This window comes from Danio rerio, chromosome 5 (assembly GCF_049306965.1).
Source record: "Danio rerio strain Tuebingen ecotype United States chromosome 5, GRCz12tu, whole genome shotgun sequence".
NCBI classification, from domain to species: Eukaryota; Metazoa; Chordata; class Actinopteri; order Cypriniformes; family Danionidae; genus Danio; species Danio rerio.
Window position 1 is genome coordinate 32,165,860 of NC_133180.1, and position 22,323 is coordinate 32,188,182.

Here is a 22,323-nt window from a genome sequence, read left to right on the forward strand (position 1 = left end):
TTTTCATCTTAGTGTTGCAGCATTTTTCATCTTAGTGTTGCAGCATTTTTCATCTTAGTGTTGCAGCATTTTTCCTCTTAGTGTTGCAGCGTTTTCATCTTAGTGTTGCAGCATTTTTCATCTTAGTGTTGCAGCATTTTTCATCTTAGTGTTGCAGCATTTTTCATCTTAGTGTTGCAGCGTTTTCATCTTAGTGTTGCAGCATTTTTCATCTTAGTGTTGCAGCATTTTTCATCTTAGTGTTGCAGCATTTTTCATCTTAGTGTTGCAGCATTTTTCATCTTAGTGTTGCAGCATTTTCATCTTAATGTTGTTGTGTTTTGCACTACTGGGCCACCGTAACATATACATAATCAACAGACAAGTGAATAGTGTAATCAGGATGTTACAGTAAAGAAAAACGTCACCTTTCAAAGATCACCTACAGTTACAACTTCACTGAGCAATAGTTATGTACTATAATGTAATTTGTATTTATGTGGCGCATTTATTGTGTATGGCCATACACCCAAAGCGCTTAACAATCATAAGGGGGGTCTCTCCCCACAACCACCAGTGTGCAGCATCCACTTGAGTAATGTGACGGCAGCCTCATGACAACTCACCAGCTCACCACACACCAGCTATTGGTGGAGTGGAAAGATAGATTTGGTGGATGGGGATGATTGGGAGACCATGATCATAAGGGCTGATTGAGGGACTTTGCCCTTTACACTGAGGTTAAGGGTCATGACACAAAAAGCAAATCCCAACCAGGTCAGTCGTGTTTTTGAGTCCATTTTTTGGGGTCAATATATATTTTTTTAAATGTTTTTTGAATAAAAAGCATTTATTTAAACACGTCCCATGCTGCAAAAGTCAATTTACATGATTTTACTGCATCCAGGCTTTGAGGAGATATGACTGTAGAGAATTTTAAAGAGACACATGACCTGATATTATTATTTTTTATAATCTTGAAAGCCAAAATTAAAACAGAATTTAATATTACTATGGTGGACTCCAATTAAACTTGACTCTTTGAAAAGTTGGTTTTTACAGTATGTCCACATCTTGTACAATGAAGGAGGATTTGTAAAATTTCTTGTTTAGGAGCTTCCCACATTCAAACAGCTCCTTTAACAGCATAAATAGGCCCAGCCAATCACACTCTCCTTATGTGTTTGAGGGAGGGAGAAACCGAGAAGAGAACATGATTTAACCCTTATTTTATTTTGAAGGGGATTAAATTATTGGTTGGGACATTTCAGTTATTTCTGGACATTGGTAGGGAAACATCATCTCTGTCCATGCCAAATCTACGCCCTTGATGTGTTTATTTGCATGTGAGTAATTGCAGTGCAATTTCTTAAAGTGTTTGCGTTAGGGTTACACTGGTTACACTGAATCACATTGGTCAACCAGTTTTTAATGCAATCGATTTTTTTTTAATGCCACTTTTATGTGTGGTGTTTTGCTCTAGATGAGTAGGCCATTTTTTGTGGCAGCATGATCATTTACATGAGTCAAATTTGACTTTATTGAATGTGTCACAAGTGGACAAACTTAAAACATTTTAGAGCTCATTTGCACCTTTATTTTCATTTATTTCCGATTGGATTAACAAAAACACATCTTAATAGCAGCTGAAAACAAAGCCTGTGGCTTACTGCATCTGTATGCCCACAGAATTCAGTCTCTCTGCAGTTTTGTTTTGATTTTAATGTTTTTATCAAACACATAATCAAACATCATGCAAGTTGATTAGTTTGGCTGCAAAATTTAATAATTTGTCATCATCCTCATGTCACCTTTGAAAGAGATATGAAAGTGTGTTTCTAAATGTTTGAGCCATCATGTCAAATCAGAATCTGTTCTGTGTCCTCAATTCCCTTACAAGCCAAAGGCTGTAAAAGGTTTGAAAGATGCTTAGAATGACTGTTGTCAAGTGTCTTGTTTCTAATTTATTTACTCACTTGCTCTCTCTCTCTTTCCCTCCATTGGTTGATTTATCTGTCAATTTTTTGGTCCTTTTCAGTGCGGTTTTGCAAGCCTGATACAATTTTCACCTCTCACCACTACCTGCAAACTCAGCTTTCCCCCCCATAAGTCTGTTTATGTAGAATCATGTCATGGTAATTTCAAACATCTCCAATATTTTAGCTTTTTTCTCTCTTTCTCTCTCTCATTTGATCACTAATGCATGGACCCTATAGCCATCCCAGCTTCTTTTTTCCCCTAGTGTCCATTTGTGCCACTCCAGCGGTGTTTAATGTTCCTGTCAGCATGCTTTCTGCTTCCTAAAAGCCAATAATGTACATACAGAGACGAGCACAGAGAGCTTTCATTACCTTTCCACCATTACGTCAGATCCCACAGCAGGAGTCGCACTGCACAGACACTCATGGGTGTCCTTGCAATGAAACCAACAGATATTATTACGTTAGTTCAGCACAATTTGAGCTGTTGTGAAGGATCGGGACCTCCGCATGCTTGAATCTTCTGTATCGCTTTTTACTCTTTCCTGCACACAATTATTGGACTCGACATTTCATCTTGTCACACTTCTCAAACCTGAAGTAATCCTCTTTCTTGCCTGTTTTCCCAGATTAGTGATTATTCAGGGTTTTTTTCCTGTTGGCTAGGATATAAAAAAATCCAAATCTTCAATGCTATTAGGCAAATCTCTCAGACACAGAAAGATCTCTCAGACGTAAATCGTTTAAATGTTTTATTTTTCCCTTTTGGCCTGGATTTCCTATTTGTAATTAAGAATTTTCTTTAATCTGGCATCGTTCTCTGAGTAACTGATGTTTTTAGCTCCCTCAGGTTTGCTGATGGATCAGGGGGATTAACTGAGACTTGTTTTTGTTTTTATTGTTATAAATGCTGTTTATTATCTGTTGAAAGATATTGTAGGTTTGAGCCGCAGCTGTTTAATGTCAAGGCTGGGCTTTGTGCTTTTGGGTACAGACCTCCCAAAAGTGAGGACTTTGACCTTTTTGTGCTAACCAAATCGAGCTGCTTTTGCCTGGCTTTCTCATAAAGCTTTGTTCAAACAAAGCTCTGTTCAATTCAATAAAAAGCTATGTAATCAGTGAAAGCAGTGCTGCCCCATTTCATTTTGTAAAAAAAAAAAAAAAAAAAAAGCGGTTTCAAAACAGTTTTCCTCTCTGATTCAATTTTTTTTTTTTTTGTAACTGAAGAACTACAAAGAAACCAGTTTTCAGGATATGTCGTAACATTCTTAACATCTAAATGATTTATTGTTGTCTTTGAACTCTTTGCTCTTTAACATTGCTTTGGACATCAGTCCTGCTATTCATGGCATTGATGTGTTTGACATTTATTCATCTAGCATTACACCTCTGAGATCCTCTGTCATTCCTGGTTAGACTTGAGAAGTGATCGTGCCCTTTATGCTCTCTGGCTGCTCCTGGGCTGTGAAGCTTTATAGAGTATTTTGTTCACCTCTACTATTGATTTTATGTAAATCCTGTTTGGAGACTAACCTTTTCTTTCTTTCTTGTGAGCTCTTGAGTTTGATTGTACATTTTGTCTATAGTAATTATAGTCTTGTTTTTCATGCTGTGATTTTGACCCAGTGTTAATGTACTGTACTTGACAAAAGCTTGACTTCTAGTTGATCATTTGAAAAAGGTAGCAGAAGGTAGATTTTTCAGAAGAATCATCTGTGAACTGCATCATCACAAATACTGCAGAAGACCTATTGAAACCCGCATAAACCCAAGATTCGCACAGAAATCAGTCAAGTTTGGTAAAGGAAAAATCATGGTTTGGGGTTACATTCAGTATGGTGGCATGCGAGACATCTGCAGAGTGGATGGCAACATCAACAGCCTGAGGTATCAAGACATTTGTGCTATCCATTACATTACAAACCACAGAAGAGGGTAAATTCTTCAGCAGGTTAGCGCTCCTTCACATTCTTTAGCCTCCACAATCAAAGTTCCTGAAATCAAAGAAGGTCAAGGTGCACCAGGATTGGCCAGCCCAGTCAGCGGACATGAACATTATTGAGCATGTCTGGGGTAAGATGGAGGAGGCATTGAAGATGAATCCAAAGAATCTTGATGAACTCTGGGAGTCCTGCAAGAATGTTTTCTTTGCCATTCCAGATGACTTTATTAATAAGTTATCTGAGTTATGGTAGAGATGTTTGGATGCAGTCCTCCAACTTCATGCAAGTCATAGACAATATTAATTCTTTCTCCACTCTGTCATGACTTTATATTCTACACTGCACATTATTTCTGTTTAGTGATAATACTTTTGTCTAAGCAAAGCCAGACCTTACTGTCCTAATTAAATCATAAAAATCAAGGCATGCTCATATTTTATTTTGGTAAAATAAGCATAATATAGAGATATTTGCCTTTTACATAAGCCACTCCTGATACCAAATGATTAACTAGAAGTTATTATTTGTTGTTGATAAAACTTGGATAGACGACAAGACTTTTGTCAGGTAGTGTATCATTTAACAATTATAGTGGTATGTATTTTCATTAGTTTTTTATATGTTTTAGTAATTTTGTTGTTTGCTTTTGCCATTTTACATATTATTTCTCTGTATAGTTTTAATTACATTTACTTTAACATGTACATTTACTTTTGACTTTTAAGTTTTTTGTATACTGTAGTAGTTACAAAAATGTATATCAAAAATCTGCTGACACAAATTTTATTTAAATAAGAAAATGAATATAGATAGGGTTTCAGATAACTATAGCATTAGGATTAACATTAGAAATGTTTCCTTAGCTGCCAACTAATAAGTTGAAGTTAAGGTTTATAATTATTTATAGTTAACTTTAATCCTTATTAGCTTACTACATATGAATATTTTCACATGTATTTTTTTTCTCCATGTATCTTTATTAATCATATGAATCTTTAATTCATTTGTTTGTTTGTTTGTTTGTTTGTTTGTTTGTTTGTTTGTTTGTTTGTTTGTGTCTTCATTCCGGGGCATGTTTTCTCAATTTTCAACTACATGATTAGATCTTCCACATAGCCTTTTACTGATTTAAAGACAGCGTGTGCGTGTGCGTGCGTGTCTGTGCGTGCGTGTGCATGTGTGTGTGTGTGCTTGATTTTCCCACACCTGTCTTCATAATCACAGTCATACACACACAGACACTCACACTAATTAATGCATCTCATTATTCCTTCTCCCAGTTCAGTGAACTCCTTGCCACTGTCATAATGATGATTTGTGGACTCGCAGTGTAGACTCTCTGCTGCTGATCCAGAGTTTTTGCTTTACTGTAAAGTCTTGCAAAATCTGTGCACTTGATATTCTTTCACCAGTGTGTGTGTGTGTATTCAGTAATGGTGCTGCAGCTGCCAATGAAATTATACTTCAGCCGAGTTGACAGTTTTGAATGGAATGTTATGACATAAAACAGACAGGATGCCTTAAAATTAATGATGCACTAATTAGATTTTTGCATGAGCAATTCTGATTGCCTTTTTAGATAGACATACATTTTTGATTAGGGAATATTTGCAAGCAACAATTGCTGATTTGTTTGATTTGAATTAAAACAAGGAAGAATGCAAAGTTGAGTATATAAACAATATCCTTAACGATGTAGTGCTTATTTACTTTCCTGCAGACATAATGGTGACAAATATGCTTAATCATGACCCAAACAAAGCATACATTAGAATACACAGTGACTCATTTTAGATGAATAATATATAATATTCTAATATATAATAATATATAAATAATAATCTTCAAAATTTATGTAAACTTAAAAAAAACATAGTTCCCTGACTTTAGCTTTGAGAAATAATGTTATATAAAACAACTGCACAAAATATTATTAAACATACTGAATGTAAGTGCTAAGTCAGTCACACTTTCTCCAGTAGGTGGCACTTACTGAACAGCAGTAATAAAGCTTTTACTTGGTTAGTGTTGTGAACAAACCAAAGCTGCTATTAAATGCTAACCAAATAAATAAATAAAACAGTAAGGTTTTTCGTAGCATTTGTGTATAATGTAAAACATCTGTTAAATTACAGTTTACAAGATTTTTCAGTTTATTTACGGTTGTGAATTGCATTATGGGCTCTTGATCTCTGCTCTGTCAACTTTAGTTATTAAAAATTCAACTCTACAGTTCAACAAAGTGATTTTTATTAACAATTTAATATTTTGAAAATAATAATATGTCATACAAAACATAATATGCAAAAGAAATCAGTCTGGGGCATCACGGTGGAGCAGTGGGTAATCGCCTCACAGCAAGAAGGTTGTTACTTCGAATAAAATAAGTCTATAAAATAACAAAAAATGTTCTGCCAATTTATTACAAGGTATTTGTACAATAAAACTTCAACTATTAAAAATGTTTTTCTTAAAGTCACTTTTTAAAACTTTTCAAGGTTAAAAGTTGCTGGAAGAAAGATCAAGTTCCCGTAATGCAATTGAAAAGCTTAAATAAAAAATAAATCAATAAAAACATGAATCCTAAAATACAGAAAACTGCTAATTTACAGATATCTAATTTACAGTAGCGTACTGCTACTTTCTGAATTTGAACTTATTTTATCATCACTTGTAAGTCGCTTTGAATTAAAGCGTCTGCTAAATGAGTAAAAACACTAATAACCAATATACATTTAATGCAAAATTTGGTCAGTCATGAGTCATTCAGGTTGATTAGTGGATCTTGACACAAAATAATAAACAGACAACACGTCCTTCTGTTGTCCTTGCTTACTTCACAAACAAGTAACTATTGCTAATGAATAGTTTGACTTTGAATTAGTCAAATTACATGCTCTGTCCATCAGCGCAATTACTAATTACATCCGACTCGCATAACAGCTAAATGTTTCTATGAATGTTGTTAAAAAAATACACATTTAAAAATAGATGTAATTATTAAAACATTTAAATAGGATTTACTTTATGTATTACACTTTCTGTAATGTTTTATTCACATTAGTTGTTCGTTTCTGTTACATTTTGGTGTTTGTTTTTGTGTAACAGCCTAATGCTTATACATGTTCACATCATCATTGATTGTGTCCTGACTGAACTTGCTTTCCTCTGACCTCTGTGTCAGTGTCCTGTTATGAGATGAGAGAAGAGTTAGAGCTGGAGCGGGGGGAGTGTTTGCACAAGGCTTCATTTGCGGACACTCATCCGTCTTCAACGCAGGGAACAGCGTTTGAACACTAATGATCCTCCTTTTGCTTTACTGTCTGGCCCTGGAGACCCAGTGGAAAAACACACACATGCACAGTTGAGTGGGTCTGACAGCAGCCCATCTTTTCAAACACACAGTCGCTGCCTATTTGATCTGTGCGCTTTCAGCCGTGAGTTGGATCTCTCTATAGCGTTCACTTTGTCTTGCAGTAGAAGAATATGTTTTTGCTTTTATACATACAATTATTTCATGCTTTTGCTTTTGTCAATCAATGGACAGATGCATGAAGACAGAAACTAATTCATGATGTACAGTAGTCATTTTATCATGTATTTCAACTCAGGTTTTCTGCAAACTGGACCTTATTTTTTAACATGCCGCACTGTTCAGTTATTTTTGGATTTGTTTAATCTTTGTCAGTGTGATGAAGACCAGTCCATTTTGTATAATGCATTTTGCAATATACATTGCCTTGTGAAAATATTCATACTCTTTAATTATTTCCAATATATTTTTGGATGCTACAGTATGTTAATATTTTTACCACATCAATCTACACTTCATACACACAGCCTTGGGGTTGATGTCCTGGAGAGTAGAGGCAGAATTGCCAACACAGATCTGGGGAAGTGTACAAATACAACACTCTTTTGGGGAGCAGTACATGAAGTTCAGATTCACTGAAGGTTCACAGTGGAAATTGTGCAGTTGGAGGAGAAGGGTCTTGGTTTAAGTTTAGACCAAGAAGCTACAGTAATGGTCACCTCAGTTAAGCTCCATGATCATATATGGAGACTGGAGACACTTATTGAAGGAAAGCCATCATTGCAACACACTATTTGGCCTCTGTTTGGTGGAAATGTGGAAAATCCTTTGGAATTTTGCAAAAAAAAAAAAAAAAAAACACACACACACAGCTGAAGGACTGTTCTGGTCTGATGAATCTTAATTTTAAGTGTCGTGTCTGGAGGAAACCAGGGGCCACCTTCACAAACCCATCCGATTAGTGAAGCATGGTGGTGGAGCATCATGCAGTTGGGCTGTTTTTCAGGGCTGGCAGGGACTGGGGTTCTCAGAATCTGTTCCCCTTTGGAATATGAACTTTCTGCCCAGTAAACCTTAACACGCCGATGAAACATTGCAATGATGCGTCTATTAAAAAAAAACGGCTATCAACAATCCCTATCATACTTTTTTTTAAATAATAGTTTGTTTTATTTAACATTTTTAATATATCTAGAAGTACACTCAAAAAAAAATTGTTGAATGAACATGATTTAATCGTGGCACACTTTATGCATCTAATCCAATCAAGTAAACCTGAACTGCTTTGAACATGTTGTATGAACACAAAGCACATTTGTAGATAAAACATGGTTTCAATGTCAGTCTTACTTCTTTGCAACTAATTGACTCAAAATGTTTGTATTGTGTTCTTCTAATTAAAATGATTCTAATTTACTCAATGTAACACTAAAGCTTTACTTTAACAAAATTATGTCTTGTTAAATCAGCTAGTAAATTTTTTGTTCAATATTGTTGTTTAAATGACATTTTTTAAATGACAATATGACAAGTTAAATGACAGAAAACATGTTAATAACCTTGGCTCTTAAGAAAACTGATCCCCAAACAATACCTGTAGGACGTTAACATCATTTTTTTACCAATTGAGTTTAAACAGCTTTCTTCACTTTGGTACTCCTATTCAAAATGTAAAAGTATAAAATGTATATAAAACATATAGCCAACAACATAACATGCATAACATTCAAGCTCTTGGGAAAACCAATTCCCAAACTGTGCCGAAAACACGTGGTGATACTTCTTCTTGTTGTTTTCATATGGTGACATCCAAACCCACTACCGCCACCTACTGACATGCATGAAGTGACTCTCCAGAGTGAGAGTTGTCGATTTGAAGCGTCTCAGTCTCATTAAATCAACATGTTCTGATCAAATTCATTTGATTATTTCTTGATTCAGTTTCAAATAACATGAATTAATCATTTAACATACGTAAACTTGATTTGTTCTTTTCAATCTGACAAATTTTTATTTTGTAAATCCAATACATGCCTAGTTGAATTTTGAGTGTACAATATTCCAAAAAATAAGAAAAAAATGGTAAAGAATAATTGACAATAATATATATACAGTTGAAGTCAGAATTATTAGCCCCCCTGTTTATTTTTATTTTTTTTCGGAAAAAATATTTTTTCAACACAATACCAAACATAACGTTTTAATAACTCTGATTTTTTAAAAAAAAATGATTTATTTTATCTTTGTCATGATGACAGTAAATAATATTTGACTAGATATTTTCAAGCAACTTTTATACAGATTAAAGTATCATTTAAAGGCTGAACTAGGTTAATTAGGCAGGTTAGGGTATTTAGGCAAGTTATTGTATAATGATGGTTTGTTCTGTAGACTATCGAAAAATATATAGCTTAAAGGAGCTAATAGTTTTGTGCTTAAAATGGTTTTAAAAAAAATTAAAACTGCTTTTATTCTTTCCATAATACATCAATTAAGACTTTCTTCAGAAGAAAACATATTATCAGATATACTATGAAAATTTCCTTGTTCTGTTAAACATCAATTGGGAAGTATAAAAAAAAAAGAAAAAATAATTCAAAGGGGGCTAATAATTCAACTGTGTGTGTGTGTGTGTGTGTGTGTGTGTGTGTGTGTGTGCGTGCGTGCGTGCGTGCGTGCGTGCGTGCGTGCGTGCGTGCGTGCGTGCGTGCGTGCGTGCGTGCGTGCGTGTGTGTACACTGCATGTGTATGTATGTGTATTCAAGACATTGTTCCATTTGAATGACATAAAGCAGCTTGTTCAACCATCTCTGATAACAGGGAGCCTTTGGAGATTTCCAATTAAGTAAGACCTTTTTAGCTGTAATTATGCCAACCATCACGGCTTGCTGTTGGGTTAACAAAAAGGTGTCCGTTATATTAAAATATTCAAAAATAGCCAAATTGTAGCCACTTCTTCATTCAAACTTGACAGATCTTTAGAGCATCAAGATCCTCAAATGCAAATCCATAAAATCCACAAATGCAGATGTGCACAGCTTGTAGCATTATATTTAAAAAGACTTGTGGCACTAATCACCTGCAAAAGTTAATACTGATATAATTATTTCATTTAAAAAAAAATGATAATTCTCATTTCCAAAAATGATATACATATATACAAAAAACATTTACTCACTCTCAAGTGATTCCAAAACACAAAATTAGATATATTGAAGAATGTTAGAAACTGGTAACTGTTGATGTCTTTAGAAAGGAGAATAAATACTATGGAAATGAATAGTTATTGGTTTCTAACATTTTTCAAAATAACATATTTTGTGTTTAACAAAAGAAATAAACTTAAATAAGTCTGGAACAAGTGGAGGGTGAGTAAATGATGACAGAATGTTAATTTCTTTCTGTATTGGGTGATGTCTTTAATATATAGTATATGTGGATCTATAACACAAAGTTAACAAATCAATATTGTGTCTTTTGCTATTATTTGAAGTATATGAAGGGGGATACATGATTTAAAACAGTTTAACAACAGGCTACAAATGATGAAATATGAAAAAAAAATGTTTAAATACTTTCTCTAATCACTGGATGTGTTGTACTTTGTTTTATTAAATAAGTTCAACATGAGGTTAGTTACTGGAATTTGTTATTAAGAATTATATTGTAGATTTACAACATAACTGGCTAACACAGTTCTAAATGTTCTAATGCCATCCTTTTGTATGATGTATCTTAGTCATATAAGACGATTAGCAATAATAATACAGTATATATGTCAATGACAACTGCACACACACTCAGTCCATGATACCAGTAATGCTGATTATACCTGTGTGATGCAGATTTTCATTAGTTGTGGCTGTTGCTTGTTTAATTTGTGCCATTAATCTATCTGTCTGCGATAATTGTTCACTGAGCAATGCAGTGGTCCCAAAACGTATTTGGCCCTTGATGATGCAATTAAAAATGTATGAATGTGAGGAATTGCTTATTCTCCGCTATTGTAATTTGGATAAAAGCAGCTGCTAAAAGCATAAATGCAAATGTAATGTAATGAAAGCCTTTGCATTAAATAACAAATTATTTGACCATAAGACGTTAGCAGAAGACATGCAGACTACACTTTTCTTAACCATTTTGTTATTAATCTGCACAAGTTATTATTAAAGGATGGTCAGTTCAACCTAAATGTAAATTCTGTAATAATTTACTACTATGAAATTCTTATGATGGATTTCACGTACTGTATGTTACATAAAATAAACAATTATTTTAAATTATTCACTTTCCTTTGGCTTAGTCCCTTAATATGCCTTTCCACTGCAAACGACAAATGACAAGCGAATATTCATTTCTTTTCCAATAGAGAGTAGTCCAGGAGCTGCGTGGAGTTTCGTTCATCTCAGTATGCAGAAAATTCGGATCCGATTGAGCTGCAGATCCGTTGAAATATTTGAACTCCTGCGACTTGACCGTATGCGACCAACTGACCGCATATAATATATTCCAGTGTGGTCCAAGCATGTTCGCTCGTGCGAGATGAGAAATTATAGTTTTTTCGCTATTTCTTGAATTCGAAAAAAGTTTATTAAAAAAAATATTTATTAATGAGTAATAAAAAATATATTATAATATTATGTTGTCTCCACATTTCCTCCAAAGCGGTCTATGAGTTTCTAGTATTCATTCATTCAATCATGGTGAACGAATTGAGAATGCAGGTTCTTGCTTTTGCACACCTTTTTTACGGACACTGCAGGAACAGCATCTCTCCCTAAATATTCTGTGCGACAGCCACAAGAGGGAGTATTCCGACAGTCATGTACAAATTTCGTGTGCAGTGGAAAGGCGGCTTTATTTACTGTATCTGGGGTCACCACAGGGGAATGAACCACCAACTTTTCCAGCGTATGTTTTTTTACGCAGCGGATGCTCTTCCAGCCGCAACCCAGTACTGAAAAACACCCCACATTCTCACACACATTCATTCACTATGGCCAATTTAGTTTATTCAATTTACCTGTACCGCATGTCTTTGGACTATGGGGGAAACCGGAACACCCGGAGGAAACCCACATGAACATGGAGAGAGCATGCAAACTCCACATAAAAATGCCTACTGGCCCAGCTGGGACCCAACGGAGCAATCTTTTTGCTGTGAGGCACAATGTTAACCACTGAGCCACAGTGCTGCTACAATTATTTTTTTGATATTTATTTTATAAAGTTTTTTATTTTTATATCTGTCTGTCTAGAGGCAGTTTACATTTATATATTTATAAAATGAGTGTAAAATGAGCCAGATGAAGTGTTCAAATTTAATCGGTTGTATCAGGCCATTTTGATGTCACAAAAAACAGAAAAACCTCATCAAACATCTGAATTTTCATATTTTGGTTCCTCATTTATATACTGTTTGCATGTCGAAGAAGTCATTAGAAGGGTAGGATAAAAGAACAGATGCACAACAGAGAACTCTCTTTAGGGCATCAGTTGCACAGGTGTTCATCAGCATGTGAATCGGAACATCATTGTCAGATCCTGTTCCAGATCCAAAACAACACTTCGATCCTCACCCAGTCCTTATGCGGTTTCATTCCGCTCATTCATTACTGTGCCTTGGATTTGCTTTTTTTCTCAGGCCTAAAGAAAAAAAGAGGTCATGAACCCCCTCAACACTTGCAACTGTTTTTCAGCCGGTCACTTTTCTCCAATTAGTAACTGCACGGTTGATGCACATGTCAGGTTGGGCATGTCGTGTAATAATCAGAGGAATGTCATTCAGTTTGTGTGTGTGTGTGTGTGTGTGTGTGTGCATGTGCTGATGTGTGCATATGTGCGCGTGCGTGGTTTCTTACACTTCCTCTGCAAGTTATGCAATCGCTTATTAAAGTGTTCTCTTTTCACTCGGCTTTCAAACAACACTTCAAATCAATACAATAAAAGCATTTCAAACCACTCAGCCCATGAAGGGTTCACTTGAATGTTACTGGCACACACTAAAAGACCTCTTTCAAATTTGAATGCGTTTTATTTGTTTTTGCAGCACCCTGGTTTTGTCGTTAGATTTGCACATGCTCTGGCAGGATCTGAGGAAGTGGCTTCCTAGAAGTGTGTTTGCTCAATCTTTCTACCCCCCACCCCTTCCCATTTCTTTCCTAACTTCAGTTTTGTTATGTCTACCTCGTTTTGCGCCATTGAACTCTGTTCTTCTCTCGTCCACCTCACTGGACCAAAGTCCTGTCAGTCAGAGTTGCTGGTCTGTTTATTCAACCCTCTCTCCCTCCCTCTGTTCTCTCAGGCATCTGCGTGAACTGCCAAGGCAACACTGAAGGACGCAGCTGTGAGAAGTGCAAGTATAATTTCTACCGAAGGCCCGGGTCTCCTGTGACGGAGCCCTGCATCCCCTGCCCCTGCTCCAGCGTCACTTCCACAGGCAGCTGTAAGCTGGGTGAGTCCTCATCAACCTCAGGCTAGCATAGCATTAGCATAGCCTGCTAACTTTATGATTGAGCTCCTACTGGCTGCTGCTGTAGGAGATCTCCACATCTGGGAAATGCTGAGTACCTCTTCTCTCATCTGTTTTGCATTATGTTCATTGCATCATTCTGGCAAACCGCATGCTGCCTGTATTTCTGTGTGGGTGGACTGAGACTTTTAAGAGAAGAGAGGTTTATTTCAAGTGAAAGTGAAACTGGAAACTTTTTTTCCTTTCCTGTCTGGGCCTCCACTCTGAATAAAAGCCTCAGAGGATATGTTTATAAATATAATGCTATGGCGAGAATGGATAGGGGTGATTCCTGTGCCTTTATTCAGACAGTGTTTTGATCAGTCCCAGAGTGCTCCGTCTCTATAGGCAGTTTTCTCTTTTTGCCATGTGTTTGTGAGGAAATATGTGATGTTGTTTTGTTCATCTGTGGGTGGGTTGCTGGTTTTGCTGACGGCAGCAATGTTCTTGTACTCATGCGAGCTGATGTAAGGTAAGATCTGAAATACCACATAGAGCAGCAAAAGGGCAGGTGTGTAAATTCAGTGTTCCCAGATATTACAATACAGAAGGGTACATCACAAATGATTTACCTGTAATACATTTCCCCTCGTTACGATGGATGGATGGATAGATGGATGGATGGATGGATGGATGGATGGATGGATGGATGGATGGATGGATGGATGGATGGATGGATGGATGGATGGATGGATGGATGGATGGATGGATGGATGGATGGATGGATGGATGGATGGATGGATGGATGGATGGATGGATGGATGGATGGATGGATGGATGGATGATGATAGATGATAGATAGATAGATAGATAGATAGATAGATAGATAGATAGATAGATAGATAGATAGATAGATAGATAGATAGATAGATAGATAGATAGATAGATAGATAGATAGATAGATAGATAGATAGATAGATAGATAGATAGATAGATAGATAGATAGATAGATAGATAGATAGATAGATAGATAGATAGATAGATAGATAGATAGATAGATAGATAGATAGATAGATAGATAGATAGATAGATAGATAGATAGATAGATAGATAGATAGATAGATAGATAGATAGATAGATAGATAGATAGATAGATAGATAGATAGATAGATAGATAGATAGATAGATAGATAGATAGATAGATAGATAGATAGATAGATAGATAGATAGATAGATAGATAGATAGATAGATAGATAGATAGATAGATAGATAGATAGATAGATAGATAGATAGATAGATAGATAGATAGATAGATAGATAGATAGATAGATAGATAGATAGATAGATAGATAGATAGATAGATAGATAGATAGATAGATAGATAGATAGATAGATAGATAGATAGATAGATAGATAGATAGATAGATAGATAGATAGATAGATAGATAGATAGATAGATAGATAGATAGATAGATAGATAGATAGATAGATAGATAGATAGATAGATAGATAGATAGATAGATAGATAGATAGATAGATAGATAGATAGATAGATAGATAGATAGATAGATAGATAGATAGATAGATAGATAGATAGATAGATAGATAGATAGATAGATAGATAGATAGATAGATAGATAGATAGATAGATAGATAGATAGATAGATAGATAGATAGATAGATAGATAGATAGATAGATAGATAGATAGATAGATAGATAGATAGATAGATAGATAGATAGATAGATAGATAGATAGATAAGCCTCATGGCTTAGTTCTTGACAGATCTGCTTGTGATTTTAGGAAACCCAATGCTTTACCAAGTTATCCACTCAGTTAGGGACTTCAGCCACCTTCCAGGACACCTAGTACCTTTGGATTTGTGATTAATGGTCAACTATACTTCGCAGACAACGTTGCTTGAACAAACCCACTGTACTGTTGACTTGTCTTGTACAACATTAAAATGTGACCCTTCCTGTTCTTGTTCAAACTTGTGTTCTGTCCATGCGGGATTATTATAATGCTCTAAGCCAGTAATATGAAATCTGAATTTGGCAGCAAAAGCAGTCTACAATAAACTGTAGTTTCTCAACTCTGTTCATCATTTGAAGTGGCTGCCAATAGCCGGTCTTGTCAAATTCAAGTAATGTTTGCTTACAAAGCAACTATGGCTCTACATCCCTTTACATAAATTCACTAATACTGACTTATTTGACAACCAAAAGCTTGCTTTTTGTGACTGAATTATGTATTTTGGTGTCATTGCTAGGAGAGAAACAACACAATGTTTAAAGCAATTGTCCTGCTTAATATATTCTTAATTTGACACCATTTCTGTTTTATTTTCTATTAAAAAACTTTCCAGTTTTGACCAATTAAGTGCATTCTTTCTGAATAAATGCTTTGATTTCCTAAAATGGAAATATATATTTTAGAAAATGACTGTGTGAACTTTCAGTAGTTAATTTTATGGTTAACTACCACTATCATTTAATTTTTAATGATAAGTGTTCATGAGGGCAAACACCTGTAATCAGAGCTTTACTTAACATATTCTAGCATCTATACCAACCATAGTGCCAAACTCGTAATTACCCTCTTTGGGATTTTAAGATGTCTAGTTGTTTGCTCTCCTGCAGAGTCTTTGCTTGCTTCTTTTTAGACATGACTTTTGTCCACAAACCACCCGTACTTTCATTAAACTCTCAAAAAATATATATATATATATTTTTAGCATTGCTTTTTAGCATTGCACTCTTATTTGTACTGTAACTGTTACATTTTTCTTCTTGATGGAGGCTTTTTCAATCAAATCATGCATTAGCAAATCCATCTGGGTTTTATAATTGTCAGTCGATTATATTTATGCAAATGATGCCTACAGAGGACCATCAGGAAATCAGTAGTATGTAGTATGCTACAATAGTATGCTACAGAACATGGGATTCAAAAGCAAGCTAGCATTCCAGCCCAGAGCTTGTGCATCTCTCTCTCTTTCTATCTCTCAGACTTTTCCAGAACTTCTGCTATTAATTTGCAAGAGCTACAGATAAACATCATTTTGAGATTATACGGTATATAGCCTTCCAAAACTTTTCTAATGAATTATGAATGTGGATTGAGTCTTAATTCGAAAAGTAAGGCTTCCCGTCAGCGTATTTAATGAGAAAATAGTGTATAAAAGAAAGAATGCGTTCATCATCATGCCTGCATGCAAAAAAGCAGTCCACACTGAACTGGGAACTACAGGTTCATCCTTTGAGGATTAGTGATTATGCTAATGGAATGCTAATAACCAGCACCGTCAGGACAGCGGCTGATTAGCAGACAGACCTTATTTTATTCTGGCCGTAAATCCCTGATGATGCAGCTTGATGAGGTACAGGGGAGCACACGAGTGTTAAATGAATTCCTCATTTACCCATCAAGGCCACACTTTTATTAACAAAACTCCCTGAAGAGCTGGATATACTGTTGGTCGGCATCTAGATTACACTATATAGAGCTTGATAGGGAAACAGTGTTTTACAGGGATCTAAACAATGGAAACGAATCACAATGTGGAAGCACCGACAGGAGGATGGAAGTGATTAATTCACACATGTGCTGCTGTAAAGGTCACTCAGCACTAGAGTAGAGCACATGGCTTAGATCATTAGTTTACATCCTGCACTGCACCATGGGAGGCATTAGCTCTGCCGCTGAGATTGAAGGGTTGCTGGTTCAAGTCTCCGCTTCAAGAGCTCTGCTCTCTTAAAAATAAAGGTTTCCAAGAGGGATTTCTTTCAGTTATAACTGCTTTGAAAAAAAAAAACCTTCAGTTAAAGAACTTTTATCCTCTTCGTATTGCACTTCATTTGATGGTGCCCTTCTGCCTCATTTACAGATTTTTTTGGCAGTTTGATGAAAGTGGATGATGCTAAATCTGGTGTAATTGGGGTTTTAACAGCTTTTTTTTGACCACATTCAGTCCAACATGCATTTTATTGTATTTATTTTGTAGTGTAAACTCTTATGTGCTGAAAAAGCAGCAGCCCCAAAGACCACACTGAAAATGTAGCATTTCTAGAACTCAAATGTTTTAAAGTAATTTTTATATATTGAATTCATTCAAATTTGCTTAAGGAAGATGTGTAAATAAAAAGTAGGCCCACACAGAATCTGCACCTACAGAAATTCACAGATTTCCACAGATTTTTAGCCCAACGAGTCTATTTATTTACTTGTCTAAATGTATGTAAATTTATATTTAATCAATTTAATTTTACATTAATTCAAGGAATATTAATGACTAATATGAAAATGTTCATATAATTTATTCCCAATAGTGTTTGTAAAGTATAATTCTATGTATTTTAGTAGATTTATTATATAAGAGACTTGCTTGTTTACCAAATAAGTGAATCCTATTAGACTTGCATTGAACACATTAAATAAAAGTTACAAATTTATTATTTTTGTTTCATAAGTTGTTAGTTATAAAACTCTCTAATTATTCCATGTAAATCCACAGATTTTTTACAAAATTCTGCACAGAAATAGCAAGAAATGTCTGCAGATTCTGTCTGGCCCTAGTCATGACTACTTCACAATATTCTGTTTCAGGTACATTTTACTTTGTTGTAAGTTTTACTTACTTTTTTAATTAAAGCAATGGTTGACCCCCCAAAAACAATTAAAGATTTTTAATTTACTCACCTTCAGGCCGTTGAAGATGTAGGTGACTTTTCTTCTACAGTAGAACATTAAAGAGAATTTTTAGTTGAATCTTTGGTGATCACCATAATAGAGTATATGCAGAAGTATGCAGAATGACTTTTAATTTTGCAGTAACCTGGGTGAAGCGCTTCCGGTGAACTGCATGCAGTTACCAAATCTGAACGTTTAAGGTCTGTTTTCTCTAAAACTCAACGATGTCCCCTGCCTGATTGATAAAAGATATAAACTGGGACTCTGATGGGCGCGTGCGTGTAAATGGCTTTTCATCTCATTTTACGCTTGAACAACTAAATAAACGCCGAAGTCTGTTTAATTGACTGTATTTTAATTACATTACAGCATTGATGCTGTAAAAGAACCTGTATATAATTGAAAAAAAGCCAGATTAACTGTTCACCAGAAGTTTATCAGTATGGTAAGAAACACTAGCTGTGCATACACCTTATATACTGTAAGTCTTGTTTTAATCGTTTTAAGATTAAAATAAAAGTGCAACATTCCATCAAATAAGTTGATTCTGATGATATACTGTGGTCTTATGAATAGAAATGATTGGTCTGTGTTAAAAAATGCAACATTATAATTTAAATTATTAGCTTTAATCCACAGCCTGGACAAACAAAATGTCCAGTGCATGATGGGAACAGTATTATCAGAAAGTTTAAGAATCAAAAGTCAAATGCTTAATTTAAATCTTAATAGAATCGTGAATGCCAATAAAGTACTTTATGTCTGTAAGTAGCAGCTGCATCCATCTCTTTCACACTTTCTGCCCTATTGTAGCTGTTTTAAACAAAAATAACTATGACTGTATATAAACCTTAAGTGCTAACCCAAATAAAGAATAAACCTTTTATCCTGTAGCTTGGCAAGCTCAGTACAGCTCCCTACGCATTTAAGTGTTGTGGATTAAAGCCAGAGTGGTTATTTATTGTGCATTGATTAACTCAATCATAAAGATGTGCCCTTTGCTTGAACGTCATTAACACTGACTAGACATTTCTGCAGTAGAGAACTGTGATATCACAGTTCGAAAGATCGCTTTTAAAACAGCAGCTTGAAACCAGACATCCAATATTGAGTTTTAGCGAGAGAAATGAAACGGCGAACAGCTCATAACGCAACTCCTGTTTGACTTATGTGGTCCAGTTTTAGTCAGCGTCCGGCTGGTGCTCGGGGACTCTGTTTCTCTCTTTTCGCTCTCATTGTGTTGGTGGTCATCTACAGTCTGGATGCATCGCTCAGCACTCACAGCCAGCTCTTCACTTACATCTCATCTCATCACAGCAAACGCTAACACTGATGTTGAGGGTTTATGTAAATATGATGGTTTGTTTCATTCCCGTACTGTCGCGTTAAATTAAAAAGCACTCTTCTTGTATAAAGCAGACTGCTGTAGGGAATTGCACAAACTAAATGCATAATACAATATTTTTTTCTGCTTGTATGTGCAGTGTATTTTATTTGTATCATTTTTAATACCATTTAATATATTCAATATATTATAATACACTGCTCTGCAAAAGATCAGTACTTGTTTTAATGAATTAAAGTTTTTGTTTAGAAAAAAAATGTTCCTCAATTGTGATGACAGTAAGAAGTGTTTCTTGAGCTGAAACTTATCAGTTTAAATAGATTTTTGAAGGATCATGTTACACTAAAAACTAGAATGATACTGAAAATTCAGGAAGAAAATACATTTGGACATTTTTTTTAATGAATCCACAGTTTTAAAGTTTCATGATATTTCCCAATATAACTGCTTTACAGATGCATATAAATTATATAAATATATGTCCTTTATTTGATTAAATAAATGCAGACTTACTGGTAAACATTTTGTCCTTCAAAAAAATTATATCAACCCCAAACTTTTTTAACGGTACTTGAATATTAGTTATACGTATATTTCGAATGCATATTTCTTTGTTTAGGTAATTGTAAGGCTATGTATGTTTATTAAAAGAGTATAAATAATTTTTCAGACAACATTCTCCTGATGTTTTAGAAAAAAAAAATATATATATATGGGACTTAAGAGTGCAAGATAGCTGTATACACCCACACCTGATTTTAGTGACTTAGTGTCCCTCTGCTGCTCGTATGATGTTGTGTTTATACAACAGTTTGATGGCTTAATCGTGTGTATAAAATAGAAAATCAAACACAGAGAGTCTCAAAATTCTTTTGTACGAGGAACTACTTTCTTCCGCCACTCACCTCACATCTGCAGCTGATTGTCAGAACAGCAGAAACCGTTACTACTTCACCCACATCCCTTTAAAGCTAATATTTGAATGATTCTCTAGCGTAATGTTTAAAATGATGACTAAACAGCTAATTTTGCTGACATTTTAAGATTATATGCTGAACGGCATGAAATGATATCAGTCTACAGTATTTCTCTGTTGCAAATCGAAAGATCACAATAATTAACCCAGAAAAAGCCAAAACAGCGCATACATTACCAGATTACTGTTGTGTTTGCAATAAGGAAAAACGCTAAACATATGCGGGCATTTCTTCTTTCTTTCTTTTTACTGTACTACTGTAGTGTGCAATAACAAAAACAGAAGACTCATTAAAAAACAAATAGATGGCCAACCAAAAAGTAACTTTGGGTTATACTAAGAGTGGCCAACACAACATACATACATTCCTGATATGTTAGTCCCATCTCACACTCAATACACTACAATTATTATGGTATAAATACAGCACTACAACATACAAAAGAGAGAAGTCAACTTAGAAAGTCACCTGTTTTATAATGATTTGATCAGCTGTAGTTTGAAATTATGCTGAGTTTTTCTCCTCTGGCGCCATCTTGTAACGGAACATCAACCGTTCTTGCTCTGCACAGTATGACAGGCTGATGGATGCCAAAGCACTTTATCTACAAACTTATAAAGATTTAAAATAGGCACTATCCTTTTGAATAAACTACATAGTTGCAAACTAACCAACAACATTCCTGCATAAAAAGAACATTATGTTGTCCGACAGCTGCAATATTTGTCAAAGTGTAGTGAGTTTATTGATCCCAATCTATGTGGACGGAGTAATACAGAAAGTTGAGGAGGCTCTGCGAGAGCTGATATTGCAGAAAATTACCAGACAGAACTAGTAAAGTATGTACATAAATGGATTAATAGAGATAGTTGTAGTAGTTGGCCTCATTAAAGGGTTAGTTCACCCAAAAGTCCTGTCATCATACTCCCTCTTGACTTGTTCCTTGTTTGAAACTTTCATTAATATATCTTTTTTTTTTTTGTCTTGAACGGAGCATTTTAATTTTTACGAATAATGCAGTGTAATACAGTAGCGCTGTTCATTCTGTTCAGTAAAGTTGTACTGTTATGCTGCATTGACCCCTATCTGAGGTATCTGTTTTACACATTTACTAATTTGTTTGAGTCTCTGAATCAGTAGAAGAAAAGGATTTTGAAGTAGCTTTTCTGAAATCAGTTCTTTGTAGCTCAAACCCTCTGAAGTCAGTAATTTAATCTCTACAAATGAGCGGATTTGCTTTGCTTTAGTAATTCTTGGTTTGTGCTTGCAACGCCTCTAAGTTTACAAATGTGTTCTGTCTTTCTGACAGAGTGAAATCGATTGCCCTGAACAGCGAACAAGACACTCTTAGTACCTCCTATTGTTTTCTTGATGTGGACTTGACATTTTTAGTTATGTGTTGTTAAATCAAAACCCATGAGTTCTCTAAATAAACAGACACACATTAATGATTTGATGAGAACCTGTAAGTGAAGCAGAACTGACAGACTCAGATGAATCTCTCCCTTCTGCCATTATAAATTCATGCAGTCGTGTAGTGTTTATTGTTTGATGAACAAGCTGGATGAGTTTAAAAAGAATATGCAATTATTAAGCCTTTTTTCGAGAGCGCAGAGATCCTACAAGTCTTAATCTTTCAGTAC

At 35.1% G+C, this 22,323-nt stretch overlaps 1 protein-coding gene across 3 annotated transcripts in view; it reads left to right on the top strand.

The window, feature by feature from the left end:
- Positions 1–22,323, top strand: part of si:dkey-220k22.1 — a 112,150-nt gene that overhangs the window by 68,743 nt on the left and 21,084 nt on the right. For 2 of the 3 annotated variants that reach the window (XR_012406911.1, XM_001336167.9), the window contains exon 4: positions 13,519–13,668. Coding sequence is in view for 1 of the 3 variants with exons in the window: in XM_001336167.9 (XP_001336203.4) it covers positions 13,519–13,668 (150 nt within the window). In the remaining 2 variants the exon portion in view is untranslated. Of the gene's footprint in view, positions 1–13,455; positions 13,669–22,323 lie in introns of all 3 variants that reach the window. The other variant, XR_012406912.1, reaches the window with a different exon arrangement.